At 41.7% G+C, this 21,190-nt stretch overlaps 1 protein-coding gene across 3 annotated transcripts; it reads left to right on the top strand.

Annotated features, from left to right (window-relative positions):
- Nucleotides 1-1,479: 1,479 nt before the first annotated feature.
- On the top strand, nucleotides 1,480-19,099 carry per2 (period circadian clock 2). 3 transcript variants are annotated; one of them, XM_042339180.1, is made up of 22 exons: nucleotides 1,480-1,510; nucleotides 3,834-4,051; nucleotides 6,652-6,803; nucleotides 7,148-7,275; nucleotides 7,673-7,874; nucleotides 8,273-8,324; nucleotides 8,424-8,566; nucleotides 8,668-8,746; nucleotides 9,291-9,397; nucleotides 9,481-9,634; nucleotides 11,115-11,229; nucleotides 11,626-11,751; nucleotides 12,054-12,150; nucleotides 13,191-13,359; nucleotides 13,476-13,588; nucleotides 13,815-13,994; nucleotides 14,259-14,516; nucleotides 15,004-15,779; nucleotides 16,029-16,203; nucleotides 16,635-16,830; nucleotides 17,193-17,343; nucleotides 18,073-19,099. In XM_042339180.1, exons 2-22 carry the CDS (start codon nucleotides 3,849-3,851, stop codon nucleotides 18,238-18,240), a joined length of 3,744 nt encoding a protein of 1,247 aa, XP_042195114.1. In that variant the 5' UTR covers nucleotides 1,480-1,510; nucleotides 3,834-3,848; the 3' UTR covers nucleotides 18,241-19,099. The 3 variants fall into 3 exon arrangements, with proteins under 3 accessions (XP_042195114.1, XP_007886150.2, XP_007886141.2); XM_007887959.2 differs by lacking the exon at nucleotides 1,480-1,510 and adding an exon at nucleotides 1,604-1,682 and having other exon boundaries at nucleotides 16,638-16,830; XM_007887950.2 differs by lacking the exon at nucleotides 1,480-1,510 and adding an exon at nucleotides 1,604-1,682.
- The last annotated feature ends 2,091 nt before the right edge of the window (nucleotides 19,100-21,190 follow it).

Raw genomic sequence — 21,190 nt, 5'->3', positions numbered from 1 at the left:
TGCGCACAGTACAGTATATCCCCTTTTCCCTGTGTACAGTATATCCCCCTTTCCTTGTGCACAGTACAGTATATCCCCCCTGTCCCTGTGTACAGTGCAGTATATCCCTGTCCCTGTGCACAGTGCAGTATATCCCTGTCCCTGTGTACAGTGCAGTATGTCCCTGTGTACAGTGCAGTATACCCCCCCCCTGTCCCTGTGTACAGTGCAGTATATCCCCCCTGTCCCTGTGTACAGTACAGTATATCCCCCCCTGTCCCTGTGTAGTGCAGTATACCCCCCCCTGTCCCTGTGTACAGTGCAGTATATCCCCCCCTGTCCCTGTGTACAGTGCAGTGTATCCCCGTGTACAGTGCAGTGTACCCCCCCCTGCCCTGTGCACAGTGCAGTATATCCCCCCCTGTCCCTGTGTACAGTGCAGTGTATCCCTGTCCCTGTGTACAGTGCAGTGTATCCCTGTCCCTGTGTACAGTGCAGTGTATCCCTGTCCCTGTGTACAGTGCAGTGTATCCCTGTGTACAGTGCAGTATATCCCTGTCCCTGTGTACAGTGCAGTGTATCCCTGTCCCTGTGTACAGTGCAGTGTACCCCCTGTCCCTGTGTACAGTGCAGTGTATCCCTGTCCCTGTGTACAGTGCAGTGTATCCCTGTCCCTGTGTACAGTGCAGTGTATCCCTGTCCCTGTGTACAGTGCAGTATATCCCTGTCCCTGTGTACAGTGCAGTGTACCCTGTCCCTGTGCAGTGCAGTATATCCCCCCCTGTCCCTGTGTACAGTGCAGTATATCCCCCCCTGTCCCTGTGTACAGTGCAGTATATCCCCCCCTGTCCCTGTGTACAGTGCAGTGTATCCCTGTCCCTGTGCACAGTGCAGTGTATCCCTGTCCCTGTGTACAGTGCAGTATATCCCCCCCTGTCCCTGTGTACAGTGCAGTATATCCCCCCCTGTCCCTGTGTACAGTGCAGTGTATCCCTGTCCCTGTGCACAGTGCAGTGTATCCCTGTCCCTGTGTACAGTACAGTATATCCCCCCCTGTCCCTGTGCACAGTGCAGTGTATCCCTGTCCCTGTGCACACGGTGCGGTATTTTCCGCCGCTTTCCCTTTGTGCACACAGTGCAAAGAGAGGGGGAGGGAGAGAGGGAGGAGAGAGAGAGAGAGGGAGAGGGAGAGAGGAGCACGTGTCCGAGCCCACATTGCGGGCCACCTGAGCCCTGTGGTCCGGGGGCTGTGGCTGCATCACGTGACCCTGAGCCGCGGGGGGGGGGGGGGCGGGGCCGCCGCGCACACTCGATTCCACGTGAGGAGGGGATACAATGTCGCCGCGACGGGCGGCGGCCGCGGGCCAATGGGCAGCGGGGCCTGGTGAGCGCCGGCCGCGTCACAATGGCCCCAGCCGCGGCCGGCAGCCAATCGGGGGGGGCGGTGGGCGGGGCCTCCCCGGGGCTGTCACGTTGTGGGGCTGTGTGGAGCGGCTCAGGGCTGAGCACAGGGGCGCGGACACACTGCAGAGTGAGTGAGTAACACAGAGAGAGGCACAACATAGCTCTGTCTCTCTCTCTCTCACTGTAAGGCATGTGCACAGTGCATCTCCTCTCAGCTCCAGCAGCCACACACAGACACACAGGAGTTGGAGTGAACACCGTTGTGTTTGGGTTCGATTGCTAAAGTAAAACAGCAAAAGGTAAGCGAGTAGTGAGAGTGAGTGTGTGAGTGACTGAGTGAGTGTGTGTGAGTGACTGACTGAGTGTGAATGGGTGTGAGTGTGTGTGGGTGAGTGAGTGTGTGAGCAAGAGAGTGAGTGAGTGTGTGGGTGAATGTGTGTGTGTGAGCGAGTGTGTGTGGTTGAGTGACTATGAGTGTGTGAGTGAGTGTGTGAGTGAGTGAGTGTGGTTGAGTGACTATGAGTGAGTGACTGTGGGTGAGTGTGAGTGACTGTGAGTGTGTGAGTGAGTGTGTGAGTGAGTGAGTGTGGTTGAGTGACTATGAGTGTGTGTGAGTGAGTGAGTGGTTGAGTGACTATGAGTGAGTGTGAGTGTGAGTGAGTGTGGTTGAGTGACTATGAGTGAGAGTGAGTGAGTGACTGGGTGAGTGTGAGTGAGTGTGAGTGAGTGAGTGTGCAGTCAGGGTTTGAGTGCTTTGTGTTCCACTCTGATGTCTTGGACGCATCGACAGCTCTCGTGTGTTTTTGTTTCGTTGTTGTCATTGCGAAAGGTTACTTGTACTGCAACAACAACGACAACAACAACAACAACAACAGCAGCAGCAGTTTGCATGTGTAGACAGTGCCCCTTTCAGGCAGGATAGCGTCTCAGAGCGCTGAGATCGCTCACTGAAGTCTTCCTGTTCGTCTGCCCCTGAGCTGTGCGTTGCAATTTTTTTTTATTGGCAAAGTGAAATATTTCTTTGGTCAAAGCAACCCCCAGGTGAGTGCGCAGCTAACCTGACCAGGTGATGTTTTGATCAGTTTTTCTCTCCTAAAATATTTTCTTTTTTTTTTAAAAAAAAAACCCCATCAGAAGATGGTCCATTTGATTATCGGTGATGACTGCGCTTTGGGAAAATCTGTTGCATTGGATAAAACAAGAAGCGACCTGAGAGTCTCGTCTTTTTTTGTCGATCAAAGTCTGAGTAACTGTTCGGGCAAAGGTGTTAGATTTTACCTTTTTTTTAAAAAAAGTGATGTTACATAAATGTATATGACGCGTGTTTTTTACGCTGCGACCAATGCATACAGTAATTGCGGGTGCAGGTGCTCAAGACTGCATCACCACCTGTACAGTAGCACATATTTGCTTCTTCTTTCACAAGGTGGTTTTTGGTATCTTAAAATGGTTCGACGCTCTTGTTCGTGAGCGTTGGAATACTTTTGTGTCATACATTGCTTGAAGCTTATCAAGCCCTGGGTTTTTTTCCTGTCATTCTGTCATTATGGGTCGAAATGAAGGACGCAGCAACGTTCTGGGAACCATTTCAAGTGATCGTAGTCGTATTGATAAACAGTGAATGCCCAAAATCTGAAATGGATTGAATATTCCAGAAATTGTAGTAAACTTCTGAAAGAGAAATAATAAAGTCATTGGGGAGTAAAACAGCGTAAAAACAATTGCGTCAATTGTGCTCTCTGTGGATTTCTGAAGTGCTTTGATTTGTCAGATGGGTTGTTACAAATCCTAAAGCCACTGGGATTCAATATCTGTTTTGCGAATCTTGCTACTCAAATAGCTTCCAATGTTTGCAAATCGTGCGTCACAAAAGATGCAATTGATCTGGTAAACAAGTATTGGTCTCCCCTCAACCTGCTCGGTTAATCCGGGTGTGTCCTTCCAGGAGAGAGTGAGCATTTCAGACACGGGGTGAAGTCTCCATGTATAGTTTATACATACCTGACCGCAGGTACATTGAATCTTGTCTAGTTTGGATACTCTTACTCAACGTGATGAATTTTGATATGTGTCAGCTGCCCAAGCCAATTATTTTTCCTTCTTTCCCTGTAACAAAATTGGAACTAAAGCAGTCCTGTGTACAGTAATATTGCAGGAATCATAGAATTATACAGCACAGAAGGAGACCATTCGGCCCATCGTGTCTGTGCCGGCTCTTTGAAAAGAGCTAACCAATTCAGTCCCGCTCCCCGGCTCTCACCCCATAGCCGTGCAAACTTGTCCCCAAATAATTATCTACTCTCTTAAAAGTTATTATCGAATCGGCTTCCACCACCCTTTTTCAGGCAGTGCATCCCAGGAGGGCATTGATATCAAGATTTGTGCAAATGAAACGTGAAATATTTCTGACCACGTTTTCTGACATGTTTTCTCATTTTCATCCACCTTAGGTCGCATTCCAGAAAATGAATTATTCAGAATCTAGACGCCAGCAAGCGGAGTTGCCACTTCATTCCGATGATAATCAAGATCCGAGACCAGATGATGATGTGGAGATGACAAGCAATGGATCAAGCGGGAATGAATTCTTGGGAAGTTCCAGCAGTAGCGGCAGTCAAAATGGAAATGATTCAGCTTTGCTGTTAGAGTCTTTGGAGAATAATAAATGGTGAGAAACAATTGTGGTCTGTAATGAGTTGATGGAACATTAATTTGTGCTCCTTCCTATGCCACCCCGTTTCCTTAATTTATGCATGTGGGTATGTATGTCGGGGTGTTTATGCTGTGTTACGTGGCTATCTGTTCACTTGTCAATCCATCTGCAAATACTATTTTATTACCTCAATATTACTTTGAGTTCTCCAGGAAAATTGGCACATTGGTTCATTTGTGGAAACGCACTGAATGACCTTATTCTTTTCCAATTCTATGGACTAACCGTCAAGGAGGTAAGGAATGTTTCACATTTCGGCTGATCGCTAGTGAAACGGTTAATAGTAAGCTGCTGTGCAAGTGGGCCAAAACAGCTCGACTTGGCACAAGCATTTACATTAACTCCACCCCTTCTGTTTCTTCATGCACATGCACGACAACTGGTGTCAGTTATGCTGTTGTGGGGACGTCATGAATATGGGAAACAGAAATGTCATGATGGGAATTGTTTTATCTTACACTGGTGTGATGTTTTATTCTGCACTGCTGTAATGTTTGTGCACATCAGAGACTATGTACGATGGTGTTAAGCAGCTCACTAATCTTTAAAGATCTATGACGTACCTATTAATCCAGTTTCATTAAGCAGTATTTGCATTTCTTGGAGAAACGTGTATAAATCTAGTAAAAAGTGCATGTATTTGAACGTACTCCTAAATAAATATTCAGAAATAAAATTATAGTTTTCTGCCGACTCGAACACAGAGGAATTTTAAATATAACTAATCTGCCTGAACAATGAATGATTAATTCTGACTCTCCCGTTGTCTAGATTTGTAGGGGAGGGGAAGGATGCTACAGGTTAAACAAGCTGAAAGAATTGTGCTTATATCCTTTTTTTCTAAAAATGTGTTTATTTTATTTCTAAAGGTGCAGGTAGAAGCATAGACTTTAATAATTCTGTATATTCTGGAGCCATTTGGAAGCAAATGCTCTGTATTAGATCATGGAGCAATCAAAGGAGCACGTGACCATGGTTGTACAACACAGAGCTGTTGCTCACATGTACTACATGTGCTTTGTCAGGATTTCGGCCCCTTTTCATACTGCAGTAACGTTCCGCAACTGTTGGTGGCGACTTCAGTATTAGCTTCAAAAGCAAAAGTGCAATTTGTATCGGAGATGTTTCTGGAACGCGTGTACGAGCAAAACTTGCAAAACAGTACAGTTGATGATTTTTGGTTAGTTTTCGAAACCAATTGATCACAGCCGAGAGAGACAAATCTCTTCCTTCCATCCCGTGTAGTATTGATGTAATAAAATGTAGACAGACAGCTGTAGTATAATTCCACCCCGATGAGCAATTTGGTTGCAACGTGTTCTACATTTCTTGCTCGTAAGCAAAATAATATATATGAGACTGAATGTTAAGATTATCCTTTCAACTTGTATGTGTCCCAAGTGAGCTCAGCTGTTGGGTATTGAGCTTCACTTACCTGCACTGCTTTTGTCATGGAATTGCATTGGCTGTTCTGCAACTACATCAGTTTAACAGACCAATGGATCAAAATAAATATTTTTAGATCTTTAAGCAAGTACCAGGTGGTTATCATTTGGTTAATTAGGAGTCCTGCAACTCAGTGGTCGGAGCGCTTGCCTCACAAGCGAAAGACCTGGGTTCGATTCCCGGCAGGGCGAAACCTTGGGGAAGTTCCCTTACTCCACCCACCTGATAATAATCCCTCAAGAAAAAAAATTGGTCACTTCAATCCACGACTGTCTGTGGGACACTGCTGTGTGCAATTGGCAGCTGTGTTTCGCCCACAAATATGCGGTCAATTCACTTTACAGTCTATTCCGTGAAGCGCTTTGAGACGTCTCGAAGACGTGAAAGCGCTATATCAAATGCAAGGATATTTTAAATATAATTAATAGATTTTAAAGTTATTCCTATTAGTTATTATTGTAAAAAAAGACTGGTTTAATGGGGAAAGATAATTTCAAGTGTTGTTGACTGGATTGTTCAAATGAAAAATAATCGCTAGGGTGAGAGACTGGAGAGAGCCTGACACCCATGCAATCATACAGGTAGAATCAGTGCCTTCAGGAGAGGAGAAGCAATAATGGCAATAAGGATAATGCAAAATGTTATCTTTATTACTAGCTCCAATTCTCAGAGTCCATCTCTTCATAGCAGCTCAAATGCGTTTAGCCCGACTAGCTCCAGCTCTGACCCGGACAATCCCTCAACGAGTGACTGCAGGTGGGTGCTGATCCTGGTCTATTATCTAATGTTTAGTTACGTTCCCAAACTGATTTGTTTTGGCATTTTTTTTTGTCTAAAGTCTTAAAACTTTAAGACAATACTGCAGTGTGTACCGCCATCCTAATACTCGGGTTACATCTTACAACTTAATGTTGTTGTTATACGTGATTATTATAAAGTCTGTGCTCCGTGTACTTGTGTACTTTAATTGCAGAACCCCAAGGAATACTTTGTTTGTCGGTGTTTGTCTTACGTACACTTTGTTTGTGAGCCTTGTCTGTAAATGACAGTTTGATGGAATCAAAAGGCTATGGAATCAAAAGTTCTAAGTTTACTCTTTTGATTTTCAGCAATGCTCAGTCTGGGAAGGTGAGGACGCAGAAAGAGTTGATGAAAGCAGTAAATGAGTTAAAAATGCACCTGCCTATTGAGAGGATAAGGGGAAAGTCGAACACCCTTTACACCCTGAAGTACGCACTGCGATGTGTAAAGCAAGTCCGAGGTAAGCTTGTGTTCTTTAGATACGAGAAGGTACAAATCCTTCAGTTCTTTCCCTCTTCTCTCTCTCCCCCCCCATATCACCACACGCTTGGCGGAATATGTAGAATATCATTAGCTACTGATTAGAGAAATATACAGTCAATTCATTTTACAGTATATCCTGTGAAGCGCTTTGAGACGTCTCAAAGGCTTGATAAGGCACTATATCAAATGCAAGTATTATTATTAGTGAGAAAGGAACCTGGTCGAAGACTGGCTGGGAAAAAAAAAGCATTTGAGTCTACACTGTCATATAATTCTGCTTTGAATGTGCAAGTAACATCTGTTTTTTTTTTAATTCTCCAGCCAATGAAGAATACTACAAGCTTCTGATGAAAGATGACTCTCCACCTTCCAGATTGAACATGAGTATGAATTCCTACACAGTTGAAGAAATGGAGAGCATCACTTCTGAGTACACCTTGATAAATGCAGTAAGTGGTCCAAGTGAACCTTTTTAAAGTTAACATTTCCTCGGCAGGGAAAGTCTTCATGCTCACAGGTTGCAGACCTGCATTCTCAGTTGCAATTTAAAGCCATGCTGCTGATCTAAGTGTTTTCTGCTCACTCATCCTTTTGTTTTAGTATTTGCACATGAGCAGGTGGCAGTGTAGTCAGTACTTTGTTTGGGATCCTAGATAAATCTTAGTAGTACAAGTGTAAAATGCATGCCTATTTTAAACGTTAAACAAATATAAGTGTAAAAAAGACTTATTTTATTTGCTGCACCTTAATCATATTGCTGTATATGCACTGTTTAAAAATTGAGGTAAATGTAGTACTTAATTTAGAAAACTCATTTATTTACCAATGGTTTGCGGCTATTTCCAGGATATCTTTGCTGTCGCCATTTCCCTGATCACCGGACGGATTGTATACATCTCTGATCAAGCTGCTTCAGTTCTGAACTGCAAGAAGAATGTCTTCAAAAATGCGAAGTTCATAGAATTCCTTGCTCCGCAAGATGCTGGCGTATTCTACACCTTTACATCACCATCTCAATTGCCCCTGTGGAGTGTGTGCACTGCTGCAGGTAAATGTTCATTACTACATTGCAAATTTTTACAGTATTATATTGCATTCGTCATTGTTAAATAGTCATTTTACAGCAGCAGGTTTCCTAGACAGATTTTCAAGACGAGTGCAGTCTGCCCTGTCAATGACTTTACTCTAGTTAGTTTCTTGAGGAAAATATTCAGCATAAATGCAGAACTCTGGAATATCTTTTCCATCTCTGCTCTTCATTCCTGGCCAGATACCCTGAACAGAATATTTAATTATCTCTCTGCCTGATCACCTATTAATCCACATCCTTGAAACCCTTCATTCCTGTCCCCAACATAGTTATACAGCTTTTATAGGATTAATCAGTGTAGCATTAACTCTTTTTGTTGGGTGTCCAATTTCTTATTCTAGCTATCTGCCTTTCAGGTTCACCACCTCCAGACTGTGTACTGGAAAAGTCCTTCTTCTGCCGCATGAGGTGAGTACCAAAGAACTGGCAAGTTGCCCTGCATTCGTTTTTGTGTTGGTACTTTTGTTGTCCTGGCCTGTGTTCTTATTGTTGGCTTCTGATTCACAGCGGAGGCTGGGAACGTGATGGAAGTATTCAATACTATCCTTTTCGCATGACGCCTTATCTTACCAACGTACAGAGATCAGAAGATGTTGAAGATGAGCTCTGTTGCCTGTTGATTGCTGAAAGAGTACACTCTGGATATGAAGGTAAGTTTCAAACAACTTAGCGCTTGCATATTATCATGCAAACACGTAACATAGCTCCATTTTTGTTTGCTAGCTTTAATGAAAATAACGTTGTTTTCCAGCACCGAGGATTCCCCTTGATAAGCGTATTTTCACCACCACTCACACACCAAGTTGCATATTTCAGGATATTGACGAGAGGTATGTGAAGTGTATTTTTGTTGGCCTTTCGTGCATGTTGGCTATGATATTATTTAAAACCATTTGAGATCATGAGTAATGGTGCTGATTGCAGGTTTGAAAAAAAAATCTAATTCACAATAGCTTTATAACCAAATATTACAGCTCACAAAATCTCTCCCAAGTTTGTAGATATTCTGTCGATGACAAATAAAAATGGTATAGAAAGCTTGGTTTAGCAATGCACTCCTGGAGGACAAACTTTGTACAATTTTACTAAACTTGTGTAAAAAGGATTGAATAATTCAGGCCTAATCATTACGTATTTTTTGACCCGGATGTCTGCTTTACTTGCTCACTCACAGAAGAGCAAACAAAGTAACTAAAAGATACCTAATCAACAGGGATTTATTTTAGCTGCAATTAATATAGAAATTTAGAATCATAGAAATTTATGGCGCAGGAAAAGACCATTCTACCCATCGTCTCCAATTCGGATTATTTAATGTGAAGTACAGTATTTCATAACTTGGTTGATTAAAACTTTTTTTTTGTCTTTTCAAAGGGCTGTTCCTCTGTTGGGATATTTGCCCCAAGATCTGATAGGCACTGCTGTGCTGATGCATCTGCACCCAGGCGATCGATCTTTGATGTTGGGCATTCATAAGAAAAGTAAGTTTGCTGCTCATACCTTTTTATTTTTGTAGAGAATGTCTTCATTGAATGTACTCACTCTAGGTTCTGTGCTCTTTCAGTATTGAAACATGCTGGACAACCCTTCGATCATTCACCTCTCCGATTCTGCACTCACAATGGTGAATACATCACGATTGACACCAGTTGGTCAAGCTTTGTTAATCCTTGGAGCAGAAAAGTGTCTTTCATCATCGGAAGGCACAAAGTCCGAACGTAAGTATTTTTGGATATCCTTAGTGTTCCCTTCTCTTGCACGCTCTCCTTTTTGTAGTGATCATGTTTTACTTTACCTCATGACCAATGTGTTTCATCTTTATATAAAAAAAAGTTTGGTGCAGGCTGGCATGCTTTCAGCCGCTATGCCTTTTCCCCTCCCCGTAATCCCTTTATCGTGCCCAATCTTTCCCTGTTTTCAGAGCTTCCTTAAAGCCTACGTCTTCGAACATGCCACCTTCCTCTTGTGTACATCCACACCTTCCCTGTAAAGTGCTTTGAGAAGTTTTTCTTTATGAAGTTGTTTTCACCCTCTATATGCTCCCCCTTGGTGACATCATCCGCAAACATGGGGTTAACTTCCACATGTATGCGGATGACACCCAACTCTACCTTTCCTCCTCTACTCTCAACTCCACGACCACCGATGTCCTGACAGCCTGCCTGTCCGACATCGAGTCCTGGACGAGAGACAACTTTCTTCAGCTCAACGTGCAAAAAACCGAGGCCCTCCTGATTGGCTCACGTCAGCGCCTCCGCACCTCAGGCGCTGACACCATCAGCATCCAAGGCTGCACTCTCCACCTCTCAAAGCCAGTCAGGAACCTCGGCGTTTTGTTCGACCCTGAGCTGTCCTTTCTCCCTCACATCCGCACCACAACTGGCACCGCCTTCCATCACCTCCGGAATATCGCCAGATTACGGCACTACCTCACCCCTCACGCTGCTGAAACCCTGGTTCACGCCTTTGTCACCTCAAGGCTGGACTATGGGAACTCTCTCCTCGCCGGCCTTCCCGCCACCTCCCTCCACAAGCTGCAGGTCATTCAGAACTCTGCAGCTCGTGTACTGTCCCGCACCAGGCTTCGGGACCACATCACTCCCACCCTCGCTCGCCTCCACTGGCTCCCCATCCCCCAGAGGATTGATTTCAAGATCCTCATCCTCACCTACAAGGCCATTCACGGCCTTGCTCCCTCCTACCTCTCCAACCTACTATCCCCCTACCTACCTGCCCGTACCCTCCGTTCCTCTGGCTCCGGTCTGCTCCACGTCCCCCGCCCCAACCGCCCTACTATCGGTGGTCGGGCCTTCAGCCTCTCAGCCCCGAGGCTCTGGAACTCCATCCCCCAGTGCCTTCGCCTTGCTTCCTCCCTTTCCTCCTTCAAGGCCGGTCTCAAAACCTTTCTCTTTGACCGTGCCTTCAGCTCCCCTCTCGACTCTCTTCCTCCTCCTCGCTCCCTCCCTTCCCTCCCCTCACCCTGACCATTTCCCCCTCCTCTCTCTCTCCCTCCCTTCCCTCCCCTCACCCTGACCATTTCCCCCCTGCTCGGGTCATGACCCAACTGTGCAGCGCCTTGGGACGTCCTCCTGACGTGAAAGGCGCTCTATAAATGGAATCTTGTTGTTGTTGTTGTTGTTGTTTTTGTGAAAGAGGTATTAAACACTGCAATACTTTTAACCTCCGGTGTATATATAGAGGTCCTTTGAATGAAGATATATTTGCTACCCCTTCCCCTGGATTAACTGAGGTGAAGATGACAGATTCTGAAATACAGACCATCACTGAACAGATTCATAAACTTTTACTGCAGGTATAACTATAAAATTATTGTATATGGTGTACTTGAGCTTATTGTTTGTGTTTGTCTTACTCATAATTCATTAGTGATGTACACACATTGTACTTGTGCAGTATGTAATACAAGGAAGGAAATATATTATTAGAGTAATGGGTGTTGGAAATTTTACTTCCATTTGTGTTAATACTAATCATTTTTTATTATGTTAAGATAACAATAATCCTTGCATTTGATATAGCATCTTATCACGTTTTCAAGATGTCTCAAAGCGCTTCACAGAGTATAAAGATGGTGGGAAATGTTGCTTTTATATGCAAAATAGAAGAAATAACTCTTTTTTTGTCTTAGCGGTTTGAGACCTCCTTATATATTGAACACGAATTAAAAAAAAATTTAATTCCTTTTCAGCCCGTCTACAAAAAAGGCTCCAGTGGCTATGGAAGTTTAGGCAGTAATGGATCTTATGGACAGTTCATGAGCATCGCCTCTTCCAGTGATAGTAATGGCAATGAAGAATGCAGCAGAGTCAGCCCTGTAAGTTGTCTTTCATCAGATCTTGTAGCTTGTGCAAACAAAGTGATTTTTAAATCATTTCCATGTGTGTAGCTTATAGATGAAACCAATCGGTTTGCAGCTTTTACTAATAACGTCATATTAATGTAATCACTCTAAAAGCATCTGGATTTGCGTTTTGCAGACCAGGCAGTAAAAGTGGAAATCAGAATTAGACTTGTTCTAAATTTTAGAGACAAGGAAATTCCCTACAACAAATAATAATAATAATATTAATAAGAGGATAATTATTTTAATTCTTCTCTGTGGCTTTGCGTTTTCAGATGACGTTTCAGAAGCTTTGTAAGGATGTGCACCTGATCAAGAACCAAGGACAAGCAGTATTCATTGAGAGCAGAGCAAAACGAAGACACAAATCTGGTAATGGCTCAATCATTTTGCAGTCGTTGTTGAATTCAAATGTAAGGTCTAATACAAATGAGAATTGCTAAATGAAAAATTTTAGCCTGGGTATCTTGAAGGTTTGATTGATTTCCTATGCCGTAACATCTTGGAAATAAAAATTACAATTCATATCACCGTTACTATTCATAGTATTTACCTTACTTTGAGTTAGAGGTGTTTTTCTCTAAAGAGTCTTCACTAGCTTAGAGGAGATATTGAAGGAGCTCACACAACTAAAATGACGTCCTCATTGAAGCTGCTCTCCTTGTATTTAACAAAGAGGCTGGTAACTGAGCCAGCTTTCAATGAGGTTAAAAAGGGCTTAAGGTACTGATGACGATAGTTACGCTTATCGGAATTAAGATATTAATGAACAATTGACGTATCTCGTCTTGGGCAGAGAGACAGTTCTAAAATTAGCCTGTGTCCCCAGCCTGGCGAGAGGAAGAGAAAAAACAGCAACCTTGCAGTGGTTCACAAACCATGAACATTTCAATCAATAAAACGCTGGTTACAGATAAACCTCATTGTAACTCATCGGCTGTGGACAATGTGTTGCTGTTCTCGTTCGGTGCTTCCAATCAGCATAGGTTCATCATAGACCTGCTCTATAAGTGAGGCATGTGTAACATATTTCCCAAAATTTCAGTTGCTATTCCAGCTATCAATTTCTCCAAGTAAGTTGGCAAATTGAAAGGCTACAAAACCATTATGCAGAAAGGATTGATGAACAAATGAACTTGGTCATTTAGTTGTAGGCACATTCTCCACTGTGGACTCTTCACAATGCACAGTTTGCAAGCTTCCTGCTTGATGTGTACTGTACAATTCCGAAATTACTTTTCATAAAACATTTTACAATGGATTGTATGTAAACAAAGCACCTTTAGAATGTGTGAGCTACAGACCACGTGATTGCATATGTTAAAGGCTTACTGCTTCTGAAGAAAAATACTGTTCCCTACTTGAGAAATTTACAAAAGCTTACTCTAATTGGGAAATGCAATATTTTATAGGAGCGCAACAGAAAGGAATAAATGTACAGACCAAAGATTTGAAGGGGAGTGCAACCAAGAATGCCGTAAACAGCAATGTCCTGAGGAGTACATTCTTCGAAGACTTGAGATGCAAGGAATCATCAGTATATTCTTATCAGCAAATCAACTGCTTGGAAAGTGTAATCAGGTGATTAAGAGACTGAATTCTGAGTTGCGGAAGTTGTATCGTATTTCAAAGGTGTGGATTTACTGTGATTGTATTGTGTACCACTCTGTAAATCATGATTTGTTTTGCATTTACAGGTATTTGGACAGCTGCAATGTTCCAAGCAACGTGAAAAGTAAGAGTGAGCCATCATCAAACTCTGAGGACAAACAGAAACGTATTCCTGACGAAAGCATGCAGGTGTCTGAAGGTAACTATCTTTCAGTTGACGTGACTTTCGACATTTGTGACTTTACTGAAAGTTTAATAGTTTTATCCGAACTGACTCAGTAGTAAGAAGTGAAATTTGTTAAGATTTTGTATTACCTTGTGCTTATTAAGTACTTTAATGAGTGGCTGATGGTGTTTTTCCCCATCTCTTCACACCCCGCAATGTTTTGTTTTTAAAATAACCGATTATTCTTTTGTTTCAACAGCAGAACTGCTGTCACATCAGACTGTCCAAACTCCACTGAACCCTACAAAAGAGATACCTGCTCCACTGACACACTTGCCTTTACCAAGAAAAGCAGAAAGTATTGTATCGTTCACCAGCCAGTGCAGTTACAGGAGCACTATTGTCCATGTAGGAGACAAGAAACCACAAGCAGATCCAGGTATGGCATTTTAATTCTAGAAAGGCATCTATGGAAACCATTAGCCAAAACCTTGGATGGCACATTGTGAAGTTCACAATTGAGAAATTTTGGATGCTGTTGATTCCTCACTAACGTACAGTTTCAACACCATTATGTCAAAGCAACTTTAATGGTGTTGTAGAATTAGCTGGCACAAATAACTTTCCGATGCAAAAGTGTAAAGGTTTGACAAGTTGCTTTTATAATATTAATAATCATCCTTGCACTCTCTCAATTTAATAGAAATTCTGATGGAGGATGGGCTTGCAATGGCTGATTCAGCAGCGATTCCAACTGCACCACTTGTCAGTGTATCTGTGAACCAGGAGAAGGAACAGTACAAGAAACGTGGCCTTACCAAGGAAGTACTAGCTGCTCACACCCAGAATGAAGAGCAGGTGTTCTTGAGGAAATTCAAGGAGCTTAGTAAGCTAAAAGCATTTGAATCTCCTTGCAAGTCATATCTACAGGAACGGCATAAAGGGTTTACTGGAGAATATGGTAAGGAATCCCTGATTCTCTTCTTTCCCCACCCTCCAACCCAACGCCAGTTACTAAACCATATAACTTTGGATAAAATAACATCTTAATACAGCAGGTTAAGTTTCTTTCGTAACCCCCAAAAAAGAAACTTAACCTGCTGTGGGAAAGTATGATAGAAAGTTTACAACATATTCCAGCCCTGTAGCGGTTAGTAATTTGATGAAGTTTCAACAATGTAATTCAAGCCCTATATTCTGGGTACTTATCAGTCGAAGGGATGGGATATATTTGTTCGAATGCTGAGTTGGACCAAAGAAAAAAATGTCCACCAGAGTAAGCAATCCTGCATTTCCAGGATGCTTGTGATAAACTTTCTATCCTAAATATGTGACTTATTTTAGATTGCAAAATTAATTTAGTTCCTTATTGGAAAGCTTGGCAGAGTTGGAGATTTAATTTAATTGTGTGAATGTTTTTCATTTGTACCTTTATCTTTGCACTTTAGGTACTCACGGGTATAAAACTGGTTGGAATAGTGCAGAACCTCTGTACAAAAGAGGTGGAAAGAATAAGAAGCTGAAATTGAAACGCATGAAGCAGCAGGAATCCTCTGAGAGTACTTTCTCTGGCACCAATCAACATCGTAGAATTCCCTCTTGGTTGCCAACTGATATCTCTCAACCCAGATATTCAGCTTTGCTGCCAACATATCCACTGCCACTATTTCCTACACATGGATCCATGCCTTCTGTTACTGACTCATCTCTTCACAGCTTTGTGGAAAATGCTCAGGATGTTCACCGCACAATGCAGCCAACACCGTTCTCTGCACCTTTTGTAGCTCCTATGGTTGCATACGTGCTCCCTAACTATATGTTCCCTCAGATGAATTATTCTGTACACCAGCCGTTCTTTGCTGGTAATTCTGCATTCCCTTCACAACCGGCCTTCCCACCCCGAACAGTGTTTTCTCCTCCGAGTTCATTCCAATGCCCACCACAGTTCACAGCGAGACCTGACCCACCAGCAGATACTCAGAAAACACCTGCACCATCATGTTGCTCCACCCCACTCTCTGTCGAACCGCAAGTACAAGGGTCACCTCCATTATTCCAGTCAAGGTGCAGTTCACCTTTGCAGCTCAACTTGCTACAATTGGAAGAAACGCCTATGGTGTTAGAACAACCAGAAACAACTGCATTTGTTGAAGAAAATAGACTGTGTGGTAGAGTAGCAACAACCAACATTACGAATACAGATATCATTGCAACGAAAGAAAATGTAAGTAATTTTATATTTGGAATAAGCTTCCATTTAAAAGCCCACATGAAATTGTTCAGCAAACTTTTCTCTGATTGCACTTTTATTTCTCTTAAACCTTTTCCCTTACTGTCTGTTTCCATAAGTTTGATTTACTGATGAATTGTCTATTGTTTAATTGTGTCGTGCGAAGATTTTTAATGCCGGGGCTGAATGTTTAAAGGTCGTTGCAAGAAAAAAAATTAGAATTTCATTTTGTTCTCTCTCCAGGTCGGATTTGCAGATTTACCTGAGAATAGTGATACCCACTCCACTTCCACTAACCTCCTGGCCCTATTACTTGAGGATAGTCATTCGTGTACTGGTTCTGCAGATTCAGTGAGTGTTGGGTCAACTTCTTCAGGATCTCCATCCAATAGATGTGGAATGTCTGGTACGGACACAGGTAGGAATTCTTGTATAACACAGGATTGTTTCTGAGATTCGTGTTTGTTTGAAAATGGGACTGGGATTATGTAAGGCAGTGCCAGCCAACCTACAGCCCAAGAAATAGTCAATCAAGAACTTATTTTGTCGGCCGACCAAAAAGATTGGCCACCACTGATGTATGGGCTCTCTGTTGCTGGGAGGTCATCCTCTCTGTTGGAGGGAGAAAGACCATTTTAGTCCTTGCTTGTTGGTCACCAAATGGGGGAGTTTGTAACCAGGGTCTGCAAAAATCCCTGTCACTGAAACAACATAACCACCAACACAATCATCTATAAACTATGTTAATGGGAGAGGTTTGCTCTCTCGATGCTGAGATTAGGGAGTGGACTGCAGTATTGCAGGGTGTATCTGTATTCAGTTCTGATGCAATTCTCTTTTTTTTTAAAGTAGGAAGTAGCCAATTAAGCAACACCAGCAATTATTTTGGAAGTATCGACTCCTCTGAGAATGACCACAAGTCGAAAGTGAGAACCAATTCGGCCAAAAATAAACAGTTTATGAAGTGTGTACTCCAAGGCCCATTTTGGCTAACAATGTCAAATACAGATGAGGAGGTCATGATGAGTTATCAGCTTCCATCCAGGTGAGTGCTGAAAACTAAGTTGGATATTTTATTGAATGCTGTTTCTAAAAACCCTCATTTGCGTAACTCTTAGTTGATGTGTATTCCACTAAATTTTCACTTTATCTCTGAACATTACAAGGGTACCTATACCCAATGTATTACTAATGTTTTTTCTTAATTTATTACTAATGTAGTGTCTTAATTTCCAAACACACAAAATCAAGTTGTGGGGGTGGTGGGGGGGGGGGGGCTAGAGCAAAGAGAATAGGAATTTAACAGAAAAGTCTAAGGCTGCAGAAACATGACAATTTGTATATTGCTGCTGTTTTGCCTTGCAATGCATGCATTAAATGAATGTGTATCGTAATGTTTGAATTCAGGGACATGGAATCGATCCTAAAGGAGGACCGAGAGAAGCTGAAAATGATGCAGAAAAACCAACCCAGGTTTACCGAACAACAAAAGAAGGAGATCTCTGAGGTTCATCCATGGATCAAGACTGGTGAATTACCAAAGGCCATTAATCTTGCAGTAAGTACTACCGTACTCATAATACATTGCAACAAAGTCATTTTTATACAGTTTTTCCACTAATTTTTGGCTATAGAGTCCAAGCCAATCAAACATTTTCCACTTTTTTTATGCATCAGTGTATGGAACTGAATTTAATTTGAGAGGGCATATTTTTCAACAACCAATTTTGGTTTAGAAAAAAGCACCTTTAACCTAGTTTTACACACTACAAATCTTGCAGAGTTTGGACAAAATTTTTATCATTTAAGTTTTTTTAATATAAATTAACATTGGCAGCGACTCTAGAGGATGTGTCTACCCACCTGGAGGCCACACTTGCACACAACTAGTATAGGGTTCTGTGAAGGGACCAGATCAAGAAACTAACTCCCCAACTGAGAAAGCCGGAGCCAAAGACCAGCAGAATTGTCATTGACCGTTATTCAAACCAGCGAGCTCCTGTTGTATTAGGTGCAGCTCTAGTCACTACCCCATCGGGGCTGACCACTTACAATAACTACTACTTGCATTTATATAGAATCCTCCACGCGGGGTAGCGTCCCAGAGCACTAATCGATTTGTTAGCCAAGGCACCAGGTGTGGCTTTACGATCACAAAATATACAGTCAATTCACTTCACAGTATATTCTGTGAAGCACTTTGAGAGATCTCGAAAACGTGATAAGGCGCCATGTCAAATGCAAGTATTGTTATTTATTTATCAATCCTCTTGTTTCATTATTTTAGGCTCCTTTTTGTTGCGGAAGAAATGTATCGGGCAACAACTCGAATCCGTTGGAAAGCGAAGTTGGCAGTGTCGAGTTAAGTGAAGTAGTGGAATCAAACCGTGGTGACTGCCATCAGCGCTTGATCTTCTCCGCTAAGGAACAGAAGCCGACAGAAATGATGAATTAGGAAACTGCATGAAGTGCATTTTGGAACTCAGCAAATTGAAAGCATTTGCACACAGACATAAATCATCAATCCAGGGCACTGTTCCTTTGGCAAGATTCATGAAAGTACATTTGACTTTCTTAAGAAAAATAATATTCAGGTCGAAGAGAATAGAAGGAGTCTGTGGACTTTTTTTTTTATTGGGAGAAATCCTAAAATTGTGTGCGTCATTGCTGCTTCAAATTGAATTCCTAATTGTACCAGTGATGTTTTTTATGTAAATGTTAATGTTTTCTGATTTTTTTTATTGTATCTGACTTTAGGTTGTCGCCTTAACAACGTCTCCAATGCAAAACAACCACTTTCATTTCTAAATGGATTATAATTAGCCTACAGTGGAATCTCATTATCCATGCTCCATTCGTCTGCCAGAATTTTTGCGGGTTTATTTAAAAATGTATTTAATTACTGGTTTTAAATGGGTAGGTTAAATAGTACTGTGATGGCGAAGGGGTGCTCAACGCAGAAAGCTTCAGATGATTTTTCAAAAGGGATCTTTATAGTCTGCCATCCACTGAGATTCCCTCCAATTATGATGGATAGGATTATGGAGTTTGTACTTTGTATATTTTTAATATCTTATCCTAAAATAATTTTTAAGCTCTTCAGTTGATGTGTGCTCATCCCATTGCATTGATCAGTGTATGTGAGGTATTTTACAATCCTTTCTACTGGCAGTATAAATTTGTACTGCTTGAGGAAATATTTCCTAAAACTGAACACTTAGCAGACCATTCTGCTGTTTGAAGATGTACATAATGGATCTCTGGGAGAGTATTATACAGCACTGACTTTAAAAATAAAAAGAGGGTTCAGGCAGCATGCTCGTGAATATCTAAATCCTACTGCTCAATGACAAAGTTTTGCTTCCTTCAGGTATTTGTTGTTTAAGATCCATCGTGTACTGAAGCTTAGATTTCAGCTTCGGACCATCATTGCAATAGATCAGCAAAATACACAAAGATAGATCTCAAGGGAAATGAACTACAGTTTAGCAAAATAATACTTGCATTTGATACAGCGCCTTATCAAGTCTTCAAGACATCTGAAAGCGCTTCACAGAATATGTATTGTCTGCTTTGTGGCTGAAATGCAAATACAGCAAGGCAGTGTTATGTAGGATTTCAAAATATACAGCATGAAAGTACAGGGCTTTTTCAACAGCATCTTTGCCAACAACATCTTTCACTGTACAAACTTTAGCCCTCTATATTCCCACTCATGAACACACCACAGCCCTGGAGAAGTGCCTTACTTGCACTTGAAGCCTGCAAGATCAGTTGAGTTGTGGTTATGGCAATTTCTGAACACAAATGTGTACCCTTCCACACAACGGTATAGGTCATGAGCCTTGAGCCAGTGTGGAGTTTCACAAGTGCAATGGTTTTTGTCGGTTATTGGAATTTTTTAATATTTCATTAACATAAAAACTATTTGTGATCTTGTTAAGCTGTGCCACCCCACTGAATGACCAGTGTGTTATTTCATCTGTTAAGAGATTTGAGGTGCTTAAGAGAAAAACAGCGTATGTCCACATTTCAGCCTGGAAGTTGCAATTATTGGGCCCTCCTAAATAACATACTAAGCAGTTTAAAAGAACTGGTCTTGCTGTCTTGACTGTCTGATGATTTTGTTTTGTAGCATCTTACCCTGATAGACTTGGCTCGAAGGAGTCTTAAGTCCAATTGTGTAAGAGAACTGAATGTACATTTAACAGGCATAGTCATTTGCCCAAAAGTGGTTTAGCATTATAGAATAGGTTCAGTACACACTGTCAGGCTTGCTTTACCTTCAAGTCAACCAATGTTATCACATCTTCACCAAGGATTGTCATGAAATGAGCAAAGCAAATATTGTACAGTTCTTTATAATTGTGTATTTTTATATAAAAACAAAACCTGATGATAAAACGATTTGTCTATTTACACTTTCTGTACAATTGAATTACATTATGTAGAGGGAGGCTTATCAGTTTAATGAGGGAGGCTTGCCTGGTATTAAAACAGGTTTAATGAAATGAGGCTGAGTGAATAATATCTGCGGAGAAGAAGCTATTTTCAAATTGGGCTAGGCATAATAATGGAATTTATAAACTTTGGGGTCAAAGGTGCTGGAAACATAATGGAGATTTTTCCTATCCACGAAAGGACTGCTTGATAAACCTAGTGACTTGTCATTTCAAGGATGTAAGCATTAATGTCAGATTAATATCACCCAGATTTTAGGGCTGTTTGTAAAAACATCCTGTTAGCTGGGTACAAAGCGCTGGACAGGATAAAGGACATGCCTATTTGTGCGGGCTCCCATAAATGTTTATAACTGACTTTTTAAAAGTCTTTTGATGCAAAAAACTTCTCTTTCATTTATTTCCTGATTTATGTTCTAATTAACCAAACTGTCGACTTTTCCCTCATTAGACTGAACCTGAAGCCTTTGTAGCTTACTCTTCAGAAGTGTCATGGGTTGATTAAAGTCCCCAAATGTTCAGGAAGTCACTGGTCAAAGCTGCCCTGATTTTTATGGGCAGTTTTGATCCTCTCGAGTTACTTTTCTTTCTGAAGGGAACTTTTGCAACGGTTGTCTTTTAATTTGAATCCAATTAGATTAAGTGTTTCATGTAAGAGCTCTTTCAGTTTTGATGTACTGTATCTTCAAAGAGAAAAGTGGTGTTGGGAATAATATCGTTTATTTCTGGTGAAAACAGAACTTCTGTGTTGGAAAATGGCCTCAAATAAAAGCAAAAGTGTAGGGATGTTCGAAATATAATTTGGTGTAAGCAATATGCCAACTGAAAATGAATACATACGTGAGATAATAGTAGCAGATAAAAAGCTGCATATCACAAGCCCTTCAAATGAGATAAAATAAAAATTAATAGGTTGTATACAAAGTGAGGCAAAGCATAGAACTA

This window comes from Callorhinchus milii, unplaced genomic scaffold, assembly GCF_018977255.1.
Source record: "Callorhinchus milii isolate IMCB2004 unplaced genomic scaffold, IMCB_Cmil_1.0 Scaffold11, whole genome shotgun sequence".
Lineage (NCBI taxonomy): Eukaryota > Metazoa > Chordata > Chondrichthyes > Chimaeriformes > Callorhinchidae > Callorhinchus > Callorhinchus milii.
This window is presented reverse-complemented; position numbering and strand designations above follow the sequence as displayed.

Coding starts and splice junctions, on each gene's coding strand:
- per2 (XM_042339180.1), top strand. CDS start 3,849: ATGAATTATTCAGAATCTAGACGCCAGCAAGCGGAGTTGCCACTTCAT. Junction 6,804..7,147: donor ATGTGTAAAGCAAGTCCGAG/GTAAGCTTGTGT, acceptor TTAATTCTCCAG/CCAATGAAGAATACTACAAG. Junction 16,831..17,192: donor AGTTATCAGCTTCCATCCAG/GTGAGTGCTGAA, acceptor GTTTGAATTCAG/GGACATGGAATCGATCCTAA.